The sequence below is a fragment of the Vipera berus genome (genome assembly GCF_964194415.1).
Source record: "Vipera berus genome assembly, chromosome: 1".
Classification (NCBI taxonomy): Eukaryota; Metazoa; Chordata; class Lepidosauria; order Squamata; family Viperidae; genus Vipera; species Vipera berus.
The window spans coordinates 254,215,537-254,240,096 of record NC_138202.1 but is presented as its reverse complement, the minus strand read 5'-3'; the positions used below and the strand labels follow the sequence as shown (position 1 = coordinate 254,240,096).

The 24,560-nt window shown below is 38.2% G+C and overlaps 1 protein-coding gene across 3 annotated transcripts in view; it reads left to right on the top strand.

The window, feature by feature from the left end:
• Positions 1–24,560, top strand: part of SESN1 (sestrin 1) — a 54,171-nt gene that overhangs the window by 20,784 nt on the left and 8,827 nt on the right. For 2 of the 3 annotated variants that reach the window (XM_081343629.1, XM_081343628.1), the window contains exons 2-5: positions 17,232–17,297; positions 18,610–18,810; positions 21,831–22,013; positions 22,907–23,146. In XM_081343629.1, coding sequence (XP_081199755.1) covers positions 17,232–17,297; positions 18,610–18,810; positions 21,831–22,013; positions 22,907–23,146 — 690 coding nt within the window. Of the gene's footprint in view, positions 1–11,518; positions 11,730–17,231; positions 17,298–18,609; positions 18,811–21,830; positions 22,014–22,906; positions 23,147–24,560 lie in introns of those variants that run through there. The other variant, XM_081343630.1, reaches the window with a different exon arrangement.

Sequence of the window (24,560 nt, the reverse complement as noted above, 5' to 3'; positions counted from 1 at the left end):
TGAAGTGTCCCTTTGTGTTTTGCCTTTGTGTGCCAGCAACAAATCCTTTATCTGTTTGTTGATTTATTTATTTTTATTCTGCTTTTCATCTAGAAGCATAGAGCAGTGTACATAATGCTCCCTCCTATGTTTCTATGCAACAGTCACTTTATTGCAGACATATCAAACACAAGGCCCGGGGGCCAGATCCGGCCTGTGAAGTGGTTTCATGTGGCCCGCGAAGCCATCCTGGAAACAGTGAGGGAACAGCCCCCACTGCCTTGGCCCTGGCCCAGAGACCCTCCTTCTGCCAGAGACCCTCAGATCTGTCCCACTCCTGCCCAGGCCCCCATAGGCACCCTTGATGCAAATGATGTAGAGCTGACCACGCCCACCCAGTAGGCCATACACACTCTAGCCACGCCCACCCAGTAGGCCACGCCCACCCTGGCCATACCCACCCGGCCCCCTGAGGGCAACTGCAATGCTGATGCGGCCCTCAATGAAATTGAGTTTGACACCCCTGCTTTATTGGCTGGGAGAAAGTGACTGGCCTCAGTGGCTGAGGAGCTGATTTCATTCTTAGACTAACACCTTCCCAGGCTGGTGGTCTCAGGAAAATAAATAAAACTCATTAAACAGTATGCTGTGCCACATCTTTTTTGAGGTTTTAGTTGCCTTTTATCAAAGCCCTGAATTTTAGAATAATATTAAACATCAGAAAACTCCAGTAAAGGCTTTTAATTGATCAAATTTTACACCTCACTTCTCAAATAGCCACGCTGCAACTACAGGCGATCGTTTCCCCTTTCAACCAAATTGTTCTTTGCTCTCTGTCTCTATTATCACTCTCCCAGTCCCTATTATCACTCTGGGGCAATGTGCTTCTGTTCTCAGTGACTGTGTTATCTTAAGAGATATGATGCAATAGTGTCAAAACAGCTCTGTTTAAATACTTTAGGAATGGCCTGAGTTCTCAGTAAAGCCTGTCCTTTATCTCTGTTCCTGTTTATTTGCTATAGGAGAGGAGTCCCGTAAATAGAAACTGAATCTAAATATTTTATTTAAAAAGTGTAAGGCAAAGACTTTTTAATAATTCAGATTCACATTCTCACTGGACTGTCAGAAACTGCTAAAAGTTGGCTTGTGGGGTAAAATGTGTATGACAACTATGGGTACGTCTGGAGGTTAGCAATCTGGTAAGGGAAGAAATGCAAACTGAAAGGTTTAAATAATGGTGTCTTTGTCTTTTAAGGTTGTCAGAAAGAAATTGTTACCTGCAAGGATAGTGAGAAATTATTCCAGCAAACCGTATTGCTGTAGTTAAAGTCTATAGAAAAATTATTTGTATATCAATATGATACCAAGTGATACTTTGGCCACATTACAGATAATTCTCTTCCATCCGTATCAATATAGCCTCCTCCCTTTCTCTCCCCGCCCTTCCTTTCTTCCTCTCCAAGGCTTAATAAATTCTTCCAACCAAAAGCAACACCAAGCAACATATAAACCTCCACATAGAGTTGAAAGCATAACAAAAGAAAGAGAGCCACAGTTTCCAGATCTTAGTGGATGGGCAAACCTCATTTAGATAGCAGAGTCTAAAGCCATGTAGGGTCTTAGAGATAGCAACCAGCACAATAAATTGTACCTGGAAATCCATTGGTACACTTCACATTTGGCCAGATGTCAAACTATACAGTCGGGTATCACCCAATGGCTTCAAGTATTTTAATACAGAGGTGAAAGTGAATTCAACTCCCAAAATTCTCCAGCCAGCAAGCTGAGGCACATGAGCAAAAACATTACCCTTTTCCCAGGCATTTCAATTTATAAGCATTTTGACTTGGAAGTACTCACTATAGTGGAAGAATGGATTTTAACTTTTAAATATTTTACATGCCACTTATTTATTAATTGTATTTTGCTGTTTTGCTGATGTTGGTTTTTAGATAAGGTTTTACATAACTTTGTTATTTACTTACAAAATTATTGGGATTTAAAAATATAAATAAGAAATGTATTGATAAATATATATTTAATATAAATACTTAGCCCTAAAAATAAATACTAATATAAAATATAATAAATACTATTACAAATAAATACTTAAATATAACAAATATTATAATAAATGCAACTCTGCAAGCTGCTCCTGTAACCCATACAGAATGCTCTAATGTTGCATAAGTTCCCTTATTTTTTTATCTATTGAAGTATGTATTTGGAATCACTTTCTAGTGTCGGTATAAAATCTTTAAAATGTTACTCATGCAATATTTTCTTCTTTATGCACATACTTAATTATTTTCAGCTATATCTTTACTCCAGAATTATAAGAGTTTAAAATGTAACTATATTGGCAGTTCATATATCTGCTGTTTGTTTAGAACAAGTGACTTTTGGCCATGGTTACATATTCCTTTGCACTCTATTTACTGCTAGTATGTAATATCTATCTTGTTGCCTAGAGATCAATAGGAATTGATATAAAATCAATACATAATTTGCAACTCAGATAGGTCATATATGAAAAGTACATAGTCATGCTAATTCATTTTGTAGTTTTTCTAATGTAAGTACTTTTCTTTTAACAGAATTTATTACTGTAATTTCAATTTGATTTGCATATCATCTTAGAGCTTTTGATAGAATAGAAGGAAATGTTATATATTTTGACAAAAGGTTAAAAGAAATCTGATACCCATCTACCTATTTTCCACCATTACTATCAACAATTTAAGTGGCTATAAAAAGAAAAATAAGCTGCATGTAGGAATGGATGAGTGATTTTAGTATTTGCTATTGAAATATTGCTGTCTGTATTGATGTTTTGCTGGCAAATATCTACATTTTTAATGTCTGAGTTTTCATATTATGATGTGTAGATTTTTCAGATTATTCAGATGCTTTTGTAGATAAAATCACTTCCAAGAATATGATGGAGATTTTTTTTAAATGGAAGGAAAAAGCATTGCAACTTTTTTATTAAGGAAGAAAAAACACATTTGAAAAAAATTGGAAGCTTTATGAAAACTAATCTCATTGATATGCACAAAAGAAATTTTCATTTGTCACCAGAAGCTACTCATACAGACTATAAAGTTTTTTTAACTACAAACACTATTGCAGATTGATGAATGATGAATATGCATAGAATGGAGAACTAGAAAAATGCTTGTTGTTTGCTAGTAATACATTTTGCCTTCTCCAAACTAAATGTGTTTCATTTTGAATTTTCAATATAATTTTAAAATAACCTTTATTGTAAATCAGGCATGTCAAACTGCCGGCCCGCAGGCCGGATGCGTCACGCCAAAACCGCGCCCATCCCATTGCCGGCAATGGAGAAAAAAGTCCCGATACGCCCCACAATGTCACGTGACGTTGCGAGTTTGACATGTTTGTTGTAAATTGTTGGCTTGTTCATTTCAATAGAAAGTGTCTAAAAAAGTACTTAAATTCTAATTAACACTGTTAAAACTCTCATCACCATATAAATACTGTTGAAAAATCCTAATTAAGAAATAATTTATGTTCTTACCCTTGGCTTAGCCATTGCTAGTTTGGAGTTTGATCATATTTAGAGTAGACCAACTATGGATCTTAAGACGGGTTAATGAGATTTAAATAATAATCTTCCTTGTTTAGGTAGACATCATTTGGATTTTTGATGCCATATTGAAAAGGATGCAACCTAGGATTAAATTTCTTCTTTTTGAAGATGCCTCACACAGTTGATTCATGTCTACCTGATGAGCCAGCAGGAACCTCATTTTTTCCCACAAATACCACTGTTGTACCATCCTATACACATGCCTTTGATTTATCATAGCAAAATATAGGACTTTGCCTTGTCTTTAAGTTCAGCTTGCTAGTTTTTGTCTATTTTTCCAACTTATTCCCTATTGTTGTGTTGGCTTCAAATATGATATACATTTTTTGAACCCCTCATTCAACCCCTCTGCCAGCGAAATGGAGCCCAGCATGTCATCCCAGGGCTCCGTTTTGGGCTGCAAAGGCCTTTCCTGAAAGCCTCTGCCAGTGAAACTGAGGCCAGGGGGGCAATGTGTGCGTCAACTCGGAGCTCCGTTCTCGGCTGCTGAGGCCTTTCTTGAAGGCCTCTGCTGGTGAAACGGAGGCCAGGGGCGACGCACATGAGCAGTGGCAAGTGGACGCAGAAGAAGTGGCCCGATGGCAGCCATGCAGGCTCCTGCTGGATGGGGCTGTCGGTGCCATCGCCATGAGGACAGGCGAGGCAGGTGTCGGGCATGGGAGGGCTGGCTGTGGCAGCCCTGAGGTAAGCCAGTGCGGTACACATTTGCAGCTCCACAGCCCCTACCCCAGCTTGATTTTTACACGTATGCCTCGCCCCACATTCCACCAGATGGTGCGACAGAGTAGGCGGGGTCTTTAGTAGGGCTTATTTTGGAGGTAGGGCTTATACTGGGCGTATGAGTAAAAATTAAACTAAGACTTATTTTCAGGATAGGTCTTATTTTTGGGGAAACATGGTAGCTAGCCCTTGGAACAGGAGGCAGTTTCCACCAACCTCTTCTTTCTTCTTTAGAGCTCCCACCCTCTGTTTGGCTAAATGGCTAGAAAGCAGCAGAAAGAGAATTTGGGGAGAGGGCAGGATTTCTCCTTACTGCCATTGCCACTTTAGTCAGATAGATGGGCATCCATGGAGGAGGAAGTTGAACCTCTGTTTGGATCTGATTCCATAAATATGGCCTAGAGCAGACATGTCAAACTCATGACGTCATGTGACGTCGCACAACGTATCGGGATGCATTGCCGGCAATGGGGTGGGCACAGCTTCCGCATGACACATCCGGCCCGCGGGCTGGCAATTTCACACCCCTGGCCTAGAGAGAATTAGGACACCATTTTTCTCTGCCTATTATTGTAGGTAGATTAGATATTTTAGAATTTGGCTTTCAGTAACAGTTTGGATGTTTGTGTGAAATGCTTAGGCTGATTGTTTAAAATAGTTTTAAAAATTGTGGGTTTTAAGTTTTATATTGATCACGAATGACTTTTAAGCAAACATACACATGTTTTCTAGAAAGTAAAGTGGGTGTTCCGGACTTAAAATAGCTGTAGTGCTAAACAAGAGTGGCTGGACAATTATACTGCAAAGTGTCAAAAAGCTAAATTTCAGTGGAAGCCGGTTGGAGAGAGAACTCAGTTCATATTGTATAACTGATTCTAAAGCTTTTTCTTTCCTAAAGAGCATATGAAACTGGACTACCAAAATAAAAACACTGAAGTGTCTAGGAATGAAGTAGGCATGCAATGAGTTAACTCCTGAAAGCGAAGAGTTTGAAAAAGGAAATACTCGAAGGAATGAAATGAGTACAATGGAACAGTGACTTTTTTTTTTGCTAAGGTCCAACAGAAACACACATAGGGAGTCTTAACCAAAGGGTGGTTAAAGAAACAGACTGCAGTTTTTTTAAAGTTTGATTAAAAATCTTGATTTCGCAGGCAGAGGATGATATATCTGACAATTGGTTAGTTTGTGTCCCATTTCAGTTTATAAAAACTGCAGTTCTTTTTTTTGTTGCAAGGCACTGCTAAGCAGCTGCTGGAGGAGGCTGGTCTTTGTGAGGTTTTGAGCTGAGCCTTGTACCTGTATCTCTGATTGGATAAGAAGTGTTGCTAGGCTCTTAGTTCCTGGGCAAATTAGAAAGTTGAACATGACCTGTTTGAACGGCTGCCTTGTTTTTCTCAGTTGTCTGCCTCTCTTTCTTGCCTTTGTTCTTTTCCCAGAAGGCACAGTAAATGATATCTGTTCACATCTTTTTAAGGTTGCAACATATATAGTAAAGGCTGAGTAGTCTCTAAGCCCAAAACATTAGTGTTTTAAATACATTAAGCTTTACTGCTGTAAATTAAAATGAAAAAAAGATGGCAAAGATGCTATTGAAGTTAAAAAATATAGCATATTTATAGGATTGTATGGCTCTTTAAAGAAGAATAAAATTATGATCGCATAAGCTGGTTCAACAGAGATTTCTACATCTGATGAAGTGGACCTTGATCCACAATAGACTACACAATTGTATTTTTTTTATACTTTTAAGAGTTCTTTCTGTTGCAGAATGTTACTTTGATCCTCCCTTTGAAAACTACTGAAAAGCATTTCTGCCACTAAAAAAATATAGTGACTTAAAAAAAGCAGCTGATGGTTATTATGGAAGTAAACCATTACATGGAGTGGGTTTACATGGCTCAGAAATGCCAACACTAGGCCATGGTAACAATAATTACAATTATAACCATGAAATTAGATTGTATATATAATTAAGGCTATTAGAATACATAGAACATGGCTGTCTCTTAAGACATAGAAATACAAACAATTTAATGAATATTATTAAATAGTTAAGTTACTAGGTATAATTGTGGCTCTAAATTTTCCAATTAAAGTGTATTCTATAGGGACTACGGTGAAGGAGGAACCGTTATTGCTGAAAGCAGCTATCCCAAATTGAAATGGAATACAGGAATTTTAAGAAATAAACTAAAAGGGAACTATAAATAGGGTAGTTATAGATCTTAATTAATAAAAAGCCTGTAAACTCAAAGCTGTTTGCTGCAGAATGAATCTTCACACTTTCTGACAATAATATATTTTCCTAATTTCCCCAAATTTACATCTTATTTATATAAGATGAAAAACTTTAGAATTTTCTCTGGAATTATTAAGAACAAGCCGGGTAAATGATTTTGGATATGCCTTATACTCACTCCTAAAGGAAGATGAGATTTAATTAATGATACAAGCTTTCTAAATTCTGCTTTTTAGGTTATGTGCTCTCTAAATTCTGCTTCCTAAATTACGGGTAACTGTTTTCTTAGAAGAAGAAAAAGAAATCATCCCTGTAAAAAATGACCTCTCTTATTTGCATAAATTAATAGTGAAGGAACTAAGCTTTTTGTCTTCGCAACACATAGTCTTGGCTTTTCCTTACTTTAACAACAATTAGTTAAGTGTTAAATAATCATTGCATTAAACTGTAGTAACTGCACGAACATGGATTACTAGAAATGCCTATAGGAGATGAAGACATGCCCATAAAAACAGCTATAAAAAGAACATTATAATTGTCAGATTAATGTAATTACGTCTGTACAAGAGCAAGACCGGCCCTCTGAAAAATATATACTATTAACTACAGTATAAGAGGAAATTGATAATTTAGTACCTCTAAAATACTGTGATCTCTTTTGTAGTGAGTTGTCGAACATTTTAGTCTATCTACAGAACATTTCAGGATCAGAGGTTAACCAATAATGTACATGGGCATTTTTTAAAGTGATGCTATACCTGCTGTCAAAAAAGAGAAGTCTACCTCAAGGTGAGGATTTTCTTTAGGGCTTATGATTGAGAAATTATCAGTCTGGGTAAAAAAGTGAAAGTGAGAAACGAAAGTTAATGAGTGTTAAAATGGCTTCTAAACCGCCTAGAGCTCCTGTTTCCAGAAGTGCGGGGGCATCACCAGAACAACAATCTGTATTTCAGACCTTGATGCCATCCCCCGCACCATCCTCATCAACATTAACATTAAAAGACTTACAAGAGGCGTTAAAACTTCAATCTGAGCAAATTGTGGAGCTCATTAGTGAGAATAATAAGGAAATAAGAAAGGATATTTTACTGGCATGCCAGGGGTTGGCAGTTTGTATTGAGCATTTGGATGAACATGTGGAAGAAATGAACCAAAATAATTTGATATTGGAAGCTAAAATATGTGAAGTTGAGAATAAAATGGATAAGATTGATGATGAGGTGGTAATGATACAATATATAGACATGGAGTTTGCTTTGAGGATAAGAGGTCTGAAAGAAAACCCACAAGAAAATTTGGAAGGCCCTGGCACCATATTGGGATGGCGAGCTGAAGATTTTATAAGGGAAATAGATAGAATATTTCGTGTCAACTCTTGGATTGCCAGGCAAAGAAAACTACCAAGAGATGTGGTTGTTTATTTTACAAAGGAAACGATTAGAAATGCGATTATTCAAGCTTTTTATAATAACAGATTTAAAGTGGCTGATCAAGAGGTCCTAATTTTGAAAGAAATTTCATCAAGAATTTTAAGAAAAAGGAAAGAGTTTGGTTTCTTGGTAGATGAATTAAAAAAACGACAGATCCAGTTCAGATGGGAGATACCAACTGGGATGGTGGTGAACTATGCAGGTACAAGATATCGTCTTAATACAGTTCTGAAGGCAAGAGATTTTTATTTTAATGTACTGAAAGTAGATTCACCGCCACTCGCAGAATTCAAAGAGGAAAGGAAGAAGGAGCGTGATAGCCTCAAATGGAAGGAATACAGTATGGTGAAGAAATAACCTCGCTGATTGTAAAAGAAGCACAGCAAACTTTGGAAACTGCGCAGCCCCTGGTACTATTAGAAGAGCCAAAGGATCAAATAATGACACGGGCTGCAACCAGACGAAAGGAACGACAACAGGAACAACAGAAACAGTATTCTAAAATCACAGCTCAAGAATCTACTAATACCGAACCAGTGGAAGGAGTGAGACCAAAGAGGCAGGTGTTTATGGATCTGCAAGATATGTTCCGAAAGCTTCAAGCTGCAAAAGATGGCAACAAAGCTTAATAGAAGGGAAGAATATACTTTTAATTGGAATATATGTACCTATAAGAGCAAAGGGATTTTTGGATTAAAATTTGGTGGAATACGTAGAAGATATTTAAGAAAAAGATAAGGTTTTCTTTGCAGTTATTTTTGTTGGACATTATTACAGATTGTATTGTTATAGAAATTAAATTTATGTTGAATTTAATAGCGGTAGCAAGACTTTGGGTATTGTAATATTGGAAGAAGGAGGATCTGCCTATTATAGAAGAGTGGACTTTAAAAGTTTCAAACTTAATAGAAATGGTAAAAATTTCAGTATATTTGAAAGGTTTACTGCAGCAAAGATACATTTCGGAATGGAGAAGATGGATTGATTACATTCTGAATAAATATGGGACTAAAAAGTTTTATTTAGCATATGAATGAGTATTAGAATTTAATAAGATGTATTATTGTTTAGTTATGCTTAACGGGAGTTAAAGTGCGATAGGATTTAAAGTGTATTTATAGATAGTTAGCATATTCTAGCTCAAGTTTGTTAGATGCAATACCCTGTATTCAGCTCTGGGAAGTCGGGGGGGGGGGGGTAGAGGGGGAGGGAAGGGTGGGTTTTATGGGGAGGGGGGGAAGTTGGGGGGAGAGGGAGGGAAGGGTGGGTTTTATGGGGAGGCGGGGGCAATTTATGTTTAAAATCTACTGTAAAACTTTTCAATAAAAAAAAAGAAATTATCAGTCTGTTGTTGATTAATGGAGCCTGGCTTTTTCCAGGCTTTCATGGAAGCCTGGAAAATGGGCTACTAAAAAGTTTTCTTAACTTTAACAAATAGATTCCTTAAAGGTGCTACATATTTTTCAAACTCAAAAACATGGAAAGAGTCATGCTGGTTCAGCAATTAGTACAGAGGTTCTATATTTGGGAGAGAACCAAAACATTTATTTGAATCCTTTTTGAAGAATGTGCAACTCTAGTTTCCATGCCCACTCTCTCTGTACATCTCCAAATCAACTAATGGAGGGGATTAGGGTTTCTCCTCCCCCCCCAAAAAGATTACTATATGTTCCCAGAATTAAAGCAAATGGAAATAAAATTCAAAGGGTAATTGTGGATGTGGTCAATAACTGCCTCATAATTATCTGTTCTTAGAATACTTAAATACAAAGTATATAGCTGCAATCAAATAGATGCTTTCCCAACTCATCCACAGTGTTGTTGTCTGGGGCAGCCCTGATAAGTAGCCACATTGCTCTGTTGAAACAATAATAATAGCAAAGTTCTGTTCTCATTTTACACTAAATCCGCCATTTTCCAGAATATATGGTTATTTCTATATGTTTTTAAAGTGTACATGTAAAAGATGAAGAATATTTCAGTTTTGCAGTTTAAATAGTTCCCTTCCCTCGGAGAGGTGTTATTAATATTGTCTACTTACTATACACAAATCCTCACACAAGAGTTTTTGTGAGAACAGCAAATATGTGTTATGTAAACTGAAATTTTAATTTCTGTAACTCTCATGTATTCTTTAAGTGTGAAGAGACATGAGTCAGTTAACTTGCCCAAGAATTATTAAACAGATTGTCAAGAAGTTTAGATCATTTCTCTGAATAGGTTAAATAAGATAATATGACGAGACCCATTAGTATGTGCACCAAATATGTTTTTAGTTTAGTTTAAGGAAGGAAAAAAGCTTAACAGTTTGGTCCACAACACGGCATGTAATGATAGTCTAAAGATATATAGGAAATCCCATTAGGTTGCTTGTAGAAAATTTTTGCTATGGCTGACAAAAGCATAATGTTCTAGTAACAGAATATATATTTTGCATATAAAACATCCTTTGGCAATCTCTAGGTCAGGCTGGGGAAGATTCTTATCTAAAATGCTGGAAAGGTACTGCTAATTGGACAATTTGCTATAAAAGTTGTTACTGATTTCAGTTGCACCATATAATGCAGGTGACATTTTTTTTATGAGGAGAAACACTTATATGGCTGGAATACAGAAAGTTATGGACGGCCTTTGGGCAGAGTGCTGCTATGGGAATTCCCAGAAAATGCTCTTCATTCTTCATCAGGTGTAGCTGGAAGAAACTGGTGCCTGGAAGTCTCTTGAAAAGGGTGTGCTAGGTATATGTGGGCCTTGTTTGGGTAACAAGATCATTTTCACTATGCATTCAGCACTTATTTTAAGTGTGTTTTGTCCTGCAACAAACATTTGCCCTGGATAAAACTGAAAATATTTTCCATATTTTTTCTTACTAGACTGACAGAAAATTGTTATGATCTCCCAACACATTTTTGGGATCGAAATCAAATACTTCAAATATTGCTAACAGTATTTTTTTAAAGACAATATGCAAACTATATTGTGTATAAAACACAGCACTCCTGTACTTGAGAATGCCGAAGCCCCTGGGATAATTTAACAGATCTGGACACTGTTGGAAGGCTGGGACAGAGTCTTTTTTTACTCAAGGGCTGTTCTTCCGTTGTTGCAAACAGTTCTTCCATTTATTTGCAGAGGGGCAAATGGTTCTCATCAGAGTCGGGCTTCCTCGTACTGTACTGCAAGAGGCCGTTTAAAAATAGCCTGCTCTTAATGTTGCATAGAAACAGGAGTGGAGAGGAGAGGAGGAGGACGACGACGACGACTAAAGGACCGAGAGGCCTGACCTGCCTTATTTCTGCAGCTTTTCGCTGGCCTGGTTGTGAAGCTGCTGAAGGCAACCACAAATTTCTCCGCCCTCATCCCGGAGCCTTCTAATCATTCGCTCCCCTCACCGCCAGGTAGCCCGTTGGGCCCCGCCCCAAAGGCCTCTGGGTCCAATCATTGGTGGGCGGCGGGCCAAAAGGAGGGGCTCTGTTTGTCTTGTTTTGTACCGGGCTTGGGACGCCCCACCCGCCAGCTGTTTTTAAAAAGTCTCTGCCGGCTTCTGAGGGAGTCGAGCGCTCCGGTGCTGGCCGGTGGGGAAGGGAGCGGCGAGGAGCCCTGAACGCGGAAGCGGCGGCCGTGGCAGCAAAGCGGCGGCGTTCCCGACTCGCTTTTAGGCATGAAGCTGGCGAGTGGCCCCAACGCCACTCGGGACCGCGAAGCAGGGCAGCCGTTTCGCTGCGCTAGCTGTGGGGACAAGGTAAAGGACCCGAGCGTGGGCAGAGAGCGCGGGGAAGCGCCGCGTATCGTTTGAGCACTTGGCAAGGATCAAGCAGGGAGTCTTGTATGGTTAATGGAGACGGGGGAGGGGGGTGGGATGGATGATCTTTGGGTTTCTCCGTGCCCGCTAGAGAAACTTAATGGAGACGACAAATACTGAGCTGCAATATCGAGCTGCAGGGTGCGAAGGCAAGCATCGAATGTATTATTGGGAAAGAATGAGACCAATTAGAAAGTTTGTCGGAAATGAAAAGGTTCAAGAATGACTGTTGACAGGTTGGGACTCTGTGTGGAATCAATACAGGTGTAAATTCCAAAAATGGATATAGGAGAGAGTGGAATCGGCCCCTAAGGTAAAAATGTGCAGTCTCTTAGGGTCTTTCTCAAGTATTTGAAATATTAGGATTTTAATATTTTTTTATCACAAGGTAAAAAATATACCCTTAAATGGGTTGTCAATCATAAATAATGGGGTGACGATGGGAATGGGTAGCCTGACTTATTTAGTAGTGCGTTCCTCTTTCCCTGGTGGTTTACAGGAAGGTTTTCCATACTGTTACTTGTTTTGCCATCTAGTTTGCTTTTAGCTTAAACTACAGAAAAATAGAAAAAGTGTGGTCTGAACACTACTCGTTCCTATACATGAAATATCATAATGGTACCGTTGGAAGTGTAATGCTACTCAAATTTGCTTTGAAGATAATTTTGAAAATCAGATTTTTTTTCTAGTTTATGCTGTTCCTATTCAATACCACATTTGACCCATTAAATACCTACTAACTAAGGAGAACAGACTGAGTTAATGCTTTTTTGCCATTTGAAATCCTAAAACGAGTGATTGGAAACTGCAGAGAAATAAAATGCAGTTAAGCCATGCAAATAACTTATTTGTGGGTAGAGCTTCTTGGCAGCAGATCAGACTGCTGTAAAAGATGGTGGGTTGTTTGTGCAGGAGCTATGCAAGCAGCAGTTAAATGCTTTTCATCTGGCAAGAATACTGTAAACTTATCCAGGGGCTCTAAATGTTCTTATTCTTTGATAAACTTAAACTTCAGCATTTTATACTTTATAGTCTTGTATTCTGTAATTGAAATGCTTAGTATGCTTTTTCATGGACATCACTTTTGCAATCTGAATCAGTTGCCAGTTGCATGAAATTATGAACGATGCTTATGGTTTTCAAGGTATCTCTATGAATAGTGTAGGTTGTGCTATAATTTAATCAAAAAAGCCTAGAAATAAGATTAAAGGTATTCTATATTAATTTTGGAGTGAAATGAAAGAATAATGGAGCTGGAGAACTCTACTTATGAAGAACTTTTTCTAGGAAATTTAACTTGCATCAGTTATATGAAGTCAGTGGTGTACCTCATAAAAACATAGACAATATCAGTTTTGTATTTAATCTCTTACACAACTTGGCATCAGCTAACTTCCTCAATTGGTTGTTTGGAGGCTGACTCAAGGAAAATCTCCAGTTGTGTTGTTGTTTTCAACTTATAAAATAGAGAACAGTATGTGGGTGGAAATGGTTTCTGTGAATGTTCCCACCCATAAAAATATTGCTTAGCTCCAGAGATCTAACTTGCCTGTCTTGTCCACTTCAGTAATAAGAGTTGAGGAAAATCTAATTGTTTTAGCCATTCATAGTATTTAAAGGGAAATGTACAAAGCACCAACACAAATCTTACCACATGAAAACATATGAAATCATTTATTAGAAACTGAAAAGAACCACAGAGATTTAAAGATGCTTGTTGTTGCATGCAAATTTTAATATCTAAATTGACCAGAAAATAATGTTTCTGAGAGAGAGGGAAAGGGCGGGGAGAATAAGAATGGATCCTTGTCCCAAGTGGATAACCATTTAAAAAGGGTGAGTATGCAAGTATAAATAAAAGAAAATCATACATTGAATTTTTATTTATTTATTTTATTTTAATTCCATTTATATCCCGCCCTTCTCCGAAGACTCAGGGCAGCTTACAAGCTTAGCAGTAGCCTTCATTCTATGTATATGCCTGCTTATTAGGGCTTTCACACAACCCCCAAGCGGCATTATTACAAAGTCAGCTTATTGCCCCCAACAATCTGGGTCCTCAATCTGGGTCCTGCAGACAACAGCAGCAAATGAATTAAAGGGTTATTAAAAGCCTCCTGGGAAAGATAGTTTTGAGGGAAGAATTTTAAAAACTGGAAGATCTTTCGGAGAGGGAAAGGGCAAAGTTGTATGAGGAAACCAACACTTAGTGAGGATGGTAGTAGAGGAAATGAAGACTGAGAGATGGTAGAGCAGACATGTCAAACACAAGGCCCGGGGGCCAGATCCGGCCCACGAAGTGGTTTCGTGTGGCCCACGAAGCCATCCTGGAAACAGTGAGGGAACGGCCCCCACTGCCTTGGCCCTGGCCCAGAGACCCTCCTTCTGCCAGAGACCCTCAGATCTGTCCCACTCCTGCCCAGGCCCCCATAGGCACCCTTGATGCGAACAATGTAGAGCTGGCCACGCCCACCCAGCAGGCCATACGCACTCTAGCCACGCCCACCCAGTAGGCCACGCCCACCCTGGCCATACCCACCAGGCCCCCTGAGGGCAACCGCAATGCTGATGCGGCCCTCAGTGAAATTGAGTTTGATACCCCTGTGGTAGAGCAAACCTTTTATAGTTTTGATTGTAAAGACAATAATTTCTGAACTAGTTAGAAGATCAGTGCATGGACTAAAAGAACTGTGTTGTGTGAATTAATGAAACAATTCTGGATAAAGGTTTAGCAATAGAAAACAAAAAAAGGCTTCAAGAAATGTAGATCATAGGTCCCCAGCCTTTTGGGCACCAGTTCTGTGGAGAGAGATTTTTCCGCAGACCGGAGAGTACGTGGTTTTGTGTGCTGCCTGCATCCCGCGGATGGGCTTCGCTTGTTTGTGCGGCCCGGTTGCTGACATGCCGCAGCCCGGTACTGGTCCACAGACCAGGGGTTGGGTACCCCTGGTGTAGATGAGAGACAGGCAGAACTTGATAAAGAGTTTTCCCAAAGGAAGAGTGGAATAGAGAACAAAGAAGTCAAAGACGGAACTAAGCTTTTTTGTCTTGTTCTCGGTACGTTTAGAGGTTAAAAATAGGGAACCTGCGATAAAAGGCATAAGAAGACATTTTAATCCTGGGATATGGCACTTTAATAGTTAGATTATGACAACTATGAAATAAAATAAATTGGATTTGAGGAACTGATTGAAGAGATACTGTACTGATAATATACCCTGAAGAAAGTTTAAAGCATAACTATTTTTGGCTGAAGAATCAAGGTGGGGCCCAAAACGTATGCACTGATTCTCTAATGTTTCTGGTTTTTGGCAGCCTTTTGTCTATGGTGAAGAACTGCTATTCTTGTACGAACTGATAGAACCTAAAAGTAGAATAAGGAAGATGGGACATTTCAATTTTTGCCCATACTGGCTTGAGAAAGGCTGCCGAAAAGATTGGTTGTCTCATGTTGTTTATATTAGCACTGCATATTGTCTTGCCTGCCTGTTACATTTATTCAAACTGATAAGAGGGGAAAAAATAGTGAGGTATTTTTATCAAGTAGATAATTACATGCCTTTAAAAGATAAAGAACGTATGCCTGTTTTTTGTCCCCAGTTCAGAAAACCTACACAAAAATAATGTGGATACCAATGATTCTGTTAATGGACCTGCACCAAGCTTAAGCTGACTCTGTCTTTCACAGTAGGAATCTAACTGCATGATGCTTTCCAATATGGACACTTGCAGTGGTGGTAGCCATTGCTGCTGGTGTCCTGGATTGGTACAGCTGGTAGATAGAATGATGACCATTCTCTAGTCCTCCAGGAATTTAGTGGTGCCATCAAAGTTCAAAAAGCTGCTGCTGACTATTTAGAAAACCCACATATATTGCACAGACTGGGACTTTTTGGAGCAAGGAAGTTGTTATATTCCCCATAAAAAGAGAGCTGCTGCTACTACGTGGGTTTGCCAGGGTGAATGAGCAGTGATGGTGGCAGCTGTGATTGTAACCAATCGGGATGCTTATAGCTACATCACAAATGCCACGTTTTCATGTACTGTAAATTTCTAAAATAATTGGAGTTTGTGTGTGTGAGAGAGAAAATGTATAACTTATTTAACCATCCATCCTTTTAAAAAATTTTTTATAAATAACTCAAGTCAGCAAATATATCTAATTTTCCTTTCTCCTCTTATTTTCCCCACAACAACCTTGTGTGGTGGGTTGGACTTAGAGAGAGTGACTGGCCCAAAGTCACCCAGCTGGCTTTTATGCCTAAAGCAGGATTACAATTCACAGTCTTCTGGTTTCTGGCCTAGTAACTTAACCACAACTGGCTCTTGGTTCAGTCCTTCTTTTGATTATTTAGTAATTGACCAGGAGAGGGGCTTGGCTCCTGTTTTCCAGAACCTGTTGTAAGATAATCACTTTGCCCACATAGTCAGTTTGCTTTTTCAGTGGGCAGCCAAAAACTCCAGCAGTTCTTCTCAAAGGCCAAGTCTTGCCTTTTTAAATTGCTGGTCTCTACTAATTATTTTTTAATGGGTGAAAATACTTATATATCACACAACTTGATATATTTTTCCCAATGCAGAGGTAAAATATTTTCTTCCGACACAGAACTTCTTTTTTGGATAAAGTGATTTGGCACAAAAAAAATGATTACGTGACGTAGGGTTTGTTCACAATAACAAAAGCAACCGGCTTTGGTTTTGTGAATTCCATAAGGTCATCTTTTTAATTGCATAACCATACGGTTGCAGAATTGGTTCATGCAGTGTCTGTATAAAGATTTATTTTTTTTAAATGCCACTTGGGTAATCTGAATTCACTGTTTTTGTAATGTGTTTAAAAAAGATCATAGCCGAAAACATTTTAGTTGTGCAATGGGGCTTGACAATTAATTCAGCGAAAGTTTTGTGGTAGATAAAGAGTTTCAAGTTGACTATAAATTCAGTCTGAGAAATTACTGTTTGTTCTTTTGTCATTTTTAAATAGACATTTTTTAAAAATCCTGTTGCATGTACTTTTGTGGCTTCCCCCTCAAGCCCTGATAAAATTACAGCCCTGTTACTTCCTGAAAGATACTGAGAGATTTCATACATATTCTGTTTTGCGGATATGCAGATGTACTTCAAAAGCCTCCAGTATCGCTGACATTACCCTGCTAGCAGCTGTGTACTGAACTCCTTGTTCTTGACCCTTTGCCAAGTACTTTATGCAAAACTAGGTTTTTTAACTGAACCAGGTTTCATTGTTTTTAATGGCAGCCGAATGGTGCACTGTAAACAAGTGTGGCTTGTTATGAAGCATGGGCAGAACATTTCCACTGATTGCACTTCTGAAAGACAAGGACAGTTCTGTTTCAGTGGCAAAGCATTAATTGCTCTCAAAGCCACAGCTGAAATGTTTATAACTAAAAACTCCAGGTACTGCAGTGTAACATTCTTTTCTAGGAACTTGGAATTAGGATCCCCAGACCAGTGGGACACGGACCAAGCAGATTCATCCCAGAAATGGAGGTATGTAGTAAGGCTTTCCGTTTTGCACAAAAACAACGAATTTGTGACAGTTTTGCCAGTGTTGGGAGGGGATTCTCAAAGTTTAATGTTAACTGAGGAACAGCTGTTAATATGCAAATTGCTATTAGTGCAACAAATCATTAGTAGCGTTTGGCAACTGAAAAAGATGTCCATGTAACTTTAATACAGGTGGTCCTCAACTTACATTTCACTTAGTAACCATTCAAAGTTACAACGGCGCTGAAAAAAGTGACTTAGGACCATTTTTTCACAGTCACAACCTTTGGAGCATCCCCATGTGATCATGTAATCAAAATTCAGATGCTTGGCAACTGGTTCATACTTGTGACCGTTGCTGCGTCCCAAGGTCATGTGATGATCACCTTTTGCAACCTCCTGACAAGCAGAGTCAATGGGGAAGCCAGATTCACTTAATAATCAGGTTACTAATTTATCAGCTGCAGCGATTCACTTAACAACTATGGCGAGAAGTCGTAAAATGGAGCAAAACTCACTTAACAAATGTCTCACTTAACAACCAATATTTTGGGCTCAATTGTAGTCATAAGTCAAGGTATACCTGTATTTAATTGGCCATTTTATACTGCCCAATTCGATTGGGCTTCAAATATTGTTTGACCTGACCCATAGGTGTAACAGACCTGCATGTTAAATAAATATAATTAGCTTGTGAACTTTAATTCCAAATTAAGATTCCCAAGTGGCTTCGGAAACGGATTTATTTTTCACTACTTAGCAATTTGGAAGGTGCTGTAATACTTTATTGACTGTCACATTGCTGATAAGTAAATATATGCTTTCTGTTTATTTCTCAGTTAAAATGTGCCTCCAGATAATTAATCAGTCACATTATTAATTTGTGGTTCACATACTGTTTGACATGTTTGGGCAATGGTTAATTTCTAGAATAGTATAGTATAGTATAGAGCAGGCATATCAGGCTCACGACGTCACGTGACTTTTCTCCCATTGCCGGCAATGGGGTGGGTGTGGTTTCAGTATGATGCATCCGGCCCATGGGCCGGCAGTTTGACATGCCTGCTATAGAGACTTAACAACTCATCTGGACAGTTTTTCTCATCCTCTACGGCTTGAAGATATATGGACTTCAACTCCCAGCATTCTTCAGCCAGCATTTGTGGCTGGAGAATTCTGGCAATTGAAACCCATACATCTTAAAGTTGCTGAGGTTGAGAAACACTGACTTTGTAGATTACAATTATTTAAAATATTTTACTTTTGCTGCTAGAAAATATTATTGTGATTTTTTTCTCTCCTCTGATTCACACAGATACTTCAAGTGAGCGCTGAGGATCCTCAGATGTCTTCTTTGTTTGCTGAGCCTTTCACAACTTTAGGACATTTGGATAATATTACATTGGTGATGGTTTTTCATCCCCGGTATCTGGAGAGCTTTTTGAAAACACAGCATTATCTATTGCAGATGGATGGTCCACTGCCTCTTTGCTATCGACACTATATAGGTATAATGGTATGTTGAATTATGACCCATGAAACATTTTTTTTACAGCATTAGTGTTTCTCTTTAAAGTTTGTGACTGTGCTTAGAGAATCTCAGTATTTCTGTGAATTGTATTAATTTGTAAAAAGAACAGTGTTCTATCTCTGGAATATTTTAAGATATCCTAACGATTTTCTATCTGCACTAAATATTATACACAAAATTATACATTATCATAGATATAACTTTATCAAAATGAGCAACGAACAAGTTGACTTTTGTTTGCACTGTCATTTCCATAAAAACAGTCAATTTAGTATCACTGATGCTGAGTAAAGTGGTTTTCTTATTCCCCCCATCAATCATCCTCCCTTCAGTCTTTCAATACAGCTCTAAAATACCAAAGCAAAGCTGATTTAAGATTAAGTGGACTTTTAGGGAAATGGATTTAAAATGATAACACTGATGTTTTATGGCTGCATTTAAATCAAAAATGTTGTTCCACAATCTGATAATCTGAACTGGCTTGGGCAAGCTCAGCTGTAAATTTGGAAACTTCCTATACTTTTAATAACCATGCCAAGGGTTCTATGATGATTTCAGTAGAAGAGTCGATGTAGCTAAACTGTAGATTCCTTGGTATGTTCTCTGAGCTTGGTTGTCATTACTCAATTAGGTAACATCATCAGTGCTAGTGAATGTGGATGTGCTCCCTGTTTATGTACAGTGGCTTGTCCTCCTGGTTTTGATGAGGGTGTGGATTTCTACTCGGTAGTTCCGCGATGAGGGTATTGTTTTCTGCTTGTTTGTCGGTGTTAATTCATGGTTATTTGGGTGTTGACTGCTGGAGCAGATTATTCTGGTCTTTGTTTCCCTTTTAGCTTTTGTCTCTTTTGAATGGCAGGTAAATACGGTATGCTTTATTTCTTACAATAGCTGATTTGTCTGAATACCAAGTTTCCAGGAATTCTCTAGCATTTTAGGAATTAACTTCCTCTACGATGCTCACAATTTTCCAGTTGAAACTATAGTTTTTTGAATCTGTCCATTTTTGGCTGCATGAGATTATGGAGTTTTCATTGTGTCCTTCTGACTGTTCATGGATCTGTTCTTCTAGTCTTCAGCCTGCTTGTCTGACATAGTGGCTGCTACAGTCCTTATACTGTATGTAGTAGATGACTTCCATTTTTTCTTCTTCATGGGCTACTGGTTGTTTTGATTTACTTAAGAGGTTTTGGAGGGCTTTAATTTAATTTAGTTTGCGTGCTATGCTAATGCTGTGTGGTTGAAATAGTCCTGCTGATTGTTTCTGAGATTTTGTTGTTGTAGTGTTATTCTTTTCATAGCTTGCGTTGGTAGTAGTCAAACTTTTTGATAAAGCTGCATGGATATCCATTTTGTTGGAAGAAGTTGCATAGACAATTTTCTTCTTCTGATGTATAAGCTTGCTGCAGTGTGTGCTTGTCTGAATAATGTTCTTACACAGCTCCTCTTGTAGGACGTTGGGTTGTAACTTTGGTAAGGGATTGTTCACCTTTTCTCTATCTCCATAAAACTTATAAAACATTTTCCGTCTGGAAACTTTTTAACAGCGAAATGGCTATATAAAACAAAGAGAGTACAGTTTTGAATGAATTCAAACAGAAATTAGAACTAAACTATTATGTCTCAGTAATGATGTCACTATTGTATGATAGTGATAATAGGAAAGAACAATTATTTTGCATCATTGCATTCATACATTGTCTTCCAGTTCTATCACCAATTTGCAAGACATTTTTGTATTAAGTCATTTCAATTCCTTTCTTACAGTGTATATTAAGATAAGATATGCATCTTTTACATTTATTAGTACAGGGATTAAAGGTTTCCTACAATTTTTGCATCCTGAGAATATGAACAGGATTCTTGACTCATTGAGGTTGTCTACATGCATGCTTGTTACATTTAAAAGGAATTTAAAAGTAGCCAGCTATTCAGTGGTGCATATCTAGTCTATTCTGCTTAACAGTGATTAAGAAGGTAACTATATATTTAAATGCTATAAAGATTTGGTTTCATTATTTTTATTAAATGCATTAATACATAGTAATGATCTAATTTCCAAAAATCCTGGATGATTGCATGGATCTATGCCTCATTGGAGAAAAATTCCATCCTGGTTAGTTTTGTTTTTGTTTTTAATCTACCAACAACTTTCAGTAATATCAAACATGGTATCCTCTGGGTTACCATGTTGCGAGGAGTTTGCAAAGGAAGAATATTTTATTGATCTAGTTTAATTTTGATAGAATACTTTAGAAGGTAATACTAAGAGGCTCATGTAACCCTTTGGCCTGGATCCCATGGTGGGGATGTTTTTCATCCTGTTTGTTGGCATTTATGGAAAACTGTTAACAGAGATCACTTGAAGATACATAGTAAATTTTTATTGCCTAGGATTGGCTAGGCAATAAATGCAGAATAGTCCTTGCCCCAGAAGATTAAGCAATTTATTTGACTCACTTAGGAGCTGATTCGACTTTGTGTTTTTGTTCTTGCTGTTTTCAGCTTGTTGAAAAATCATTCTAATGAAGATTCCGTTTTATAAGCCACCGTATGCAAATGCTTTTTAGGGGAAAAATTGGATATCATTTCAGTCAATGAAATTTCTGTCTAGAAATACAGTCCTTAAATCAGGGATGATCTATGTACAGCCCTCCAGATGGAAATGAGCTCCATTCTCCATCGATCCTCACCAGTGTGATCATTCTGAGAGATGAGGGAGTTATCCTACATCTAACTCATTCCTGTAAATAATAGGATTTGCCTCTCCAAGTTGCTTTCAAATTTAATCCATTTCACTATGTTACTTTTCAGTTTTGATCTTGCACATAAGGCATATCAAAAAAATGAAAAAAACTAAAAGAGAATACATGATTTTTTTCCAGTAGTGTGCAGTATTGGGTTACATGCATTATTTTGCTTATGCAGTGTTCTCTGTAGTTACATTTTTAGATGATTATGGAACATCTCTGTTGCATAATTCTTGTTTGCACATTGTTCTCTAGGCTGCAGCAAGACATCGATGCTCTTACTTGGTGAACCTTCATGTCAATTATTTTCTACAAGTTGGAGGAGATCCTAAATGGCTGAATGGTCTGGAAAATGCACCTCAAAAGTTGCAGAAGTTGGGTGATTTGAATAAAATCTTGGCACACAGACCCTGGCTCATTACAAAGGAGCATATTGAAGTAAGAGTGCTTCTTGAATCTATTATGATCTTATATTTTTGAAATGGTTGTCATTATTTGATGGTCCGTAATTCTTAATGTTTGTTATTCAAATTTAAGTTATTGCAGAATCTGTCTCCAGATCACTTTAATGAATTCAGGGTTCCCCACCCCGTCATTTGTTGCAATATCTTTTTTTAAAAAAAACAACTTTTTGTTTTTACCAGCTCCAAATGAAACAAGAATAGATCATCCATTCTCTACAGAAGTGCAAAATTGTACCTGTTTTGATACTTTTTCTCTCCAATTTTTTTGAGTCCTATAGCACTGACGACTGAATTGTTTCTGGATGTTTGACTTTTACAATATTGAAAGTAGTTAAAATATATTGTTTCAAAATTCATTTCCTGCGTAGACTTTGTGCTTAGTCATCTTTAACCACTGCCTGCTTTTATTTCTAAATTTCATTACTGATCCATAGAATGAACAATAAACGGTGTAGTTCTCATAGTTGCCAAATAAAAAAGGGCTGTAGTTAACATGGTTTTGTGCATTTTAAAAGAACCCTTTAGAACACACTTAACATTAGTCTCTTGCCTAGTATTTTTGATCCACTGTGGACTTACGTTTGTGATATTACTTGTGGTGTGATGATTATAAGTTAGTGGTGGGATGCAGTCCCAGAAGGGAGGGACTGTTTCACAGAGGGCAAAAAGGAGTTTGAAAGGTCTGCTAGTAGTTTACAAAGGATATTATAGTTATGCAGATAGTTGCTTTAAACCGGCAAGAGCCTGTAGGCGAACAACAATAAAGAAACTTCTCAGAGGTAGCTCCACATGTCGTTGTTAGTTCTTGGAGCCTGACGGAATTTGATGTAATGATTACATTCCTTCTCCTTGCTTTTTGTTTTAAAGCAACTTCTAAAAACTGAAGAACACAGCTGGTCCCTGGCAGAATTGGTCCATGCTGTAGTACTCCTCACACACTATCACTCGCTTGCTTCATTCACTTTTGGCTGTGGAATCAATCCAGAGATCCACTGTGATGGTGGTCACACTTTCAGGCTGCTCTCCGTTGATGGCTATTGCATTTGTGATATAGCAAATGGCAATCACGATGAATATAAGATGCACACCCCTGATACAGATATTACAGTGAGTATTATGTTCTGAAAGGTTGAGCGTGTTTACCTTTTTTAAAGACATCTGCTTGTTGTGTATATTTGCACAGTTGTCCTTCCCTTCGTCTCTCCCTTCTCCTTTTTTTTTAATGGAGAGAATGAATACTTTAAACCAGAGGCCCCCAATCCCCAGTCCATGGACTGGCACCAGGCCATAGCATGCCAGAAACCGGGCTGTGTAAACAAGTGAAGCCCCATCTGCGGGATGCAGGCAGCATGCAAAACCATACCCCCTCCAGTCCACAAAAAAAACTTTTTTCCAAGGAGAACCGGTCTCTGGTGCCCAAAAGGTTGGGGGGGGCACTGCTTTAAACTATCAAATAAATCTCTTTAGTAATGCAAGATGGCTGCTGCAAAGGGGCACACTGAAATGGAGTATATCTGTTAGTTAACCATTGGAGGAGACTTCTGTATGCCTTGGTAATAGTGTTTGAACACATAGACCCTAGGACACCGAAAGAAATTCAGAGAAAATTTTTGGAAGTCAGAGGTGTGGGAAGAGGCTGCCATATTAGACTGAAGGCAATTTAACTTGGATGTAGTCTGGAACAGTGGGGCCCCCAACCTCTGAGGCACCAGGGATCGGTTCCGTGGAGAGAGGTTTTTCCACAGACTGGGGGAGGTGTGGTTTTGTGTGCTGCCTGCATCCTGCAGATGGGGCTTTGCTTGCTTGCGTGGCACGGTTTCTGGCATGCTGTAGCCAGGTGCCGGTCCACGGACCAGGGGTTGAGGACCCCTGGTCTAGAACATGGCTTTTCATTTGAGCTGCATCTTTTGTACTGTTACTAATGCTGTATATCTGTTAATATATGTTAACAGTATTTCCTGCAGCAAATACACTGTTAGATGTAATTGCATGCCAGGAAACCCAATTGGATTAAGATTCACAGACTTGGATTCCTCTCAGTATGAGCTAGAAGAAACATCAATTTTCAAGAAATGTTTTTCTTCTAAGAGTTGGTCTGACCTTTCTAAATTAGCACTTGGAATTATCTGATATATATCTCCCGCAAGACAAAGAATGGTTAGGTTATAAGATTGTTTTTATTTTCAAGATTATATTATTGAAGGTAATTATAAAGTTCTTGAGGAATGGATAGTCTTCTCACAAACAGTTTGCATCATGTTAGTTTCATTAAAACAAACAAACATTCAGTTCTTAATTGTAAGAAGTACTGGGACTATGAAGTGTTACCAGTTAGAAACATGATTTGCCGCTCATTTAAGATTTTATTAATAATAATGCAAGACTTCAGCCTTTTTGAAATTTGTTCTAACAAGTTTAAAATAAAGAATTAGCTATATTATAGCAATCACAATTATAGGATATTTAATGTTACTATCCTGTGATATAGTGCCACAGTAAGGAACCACTGCTAGCAATTCCT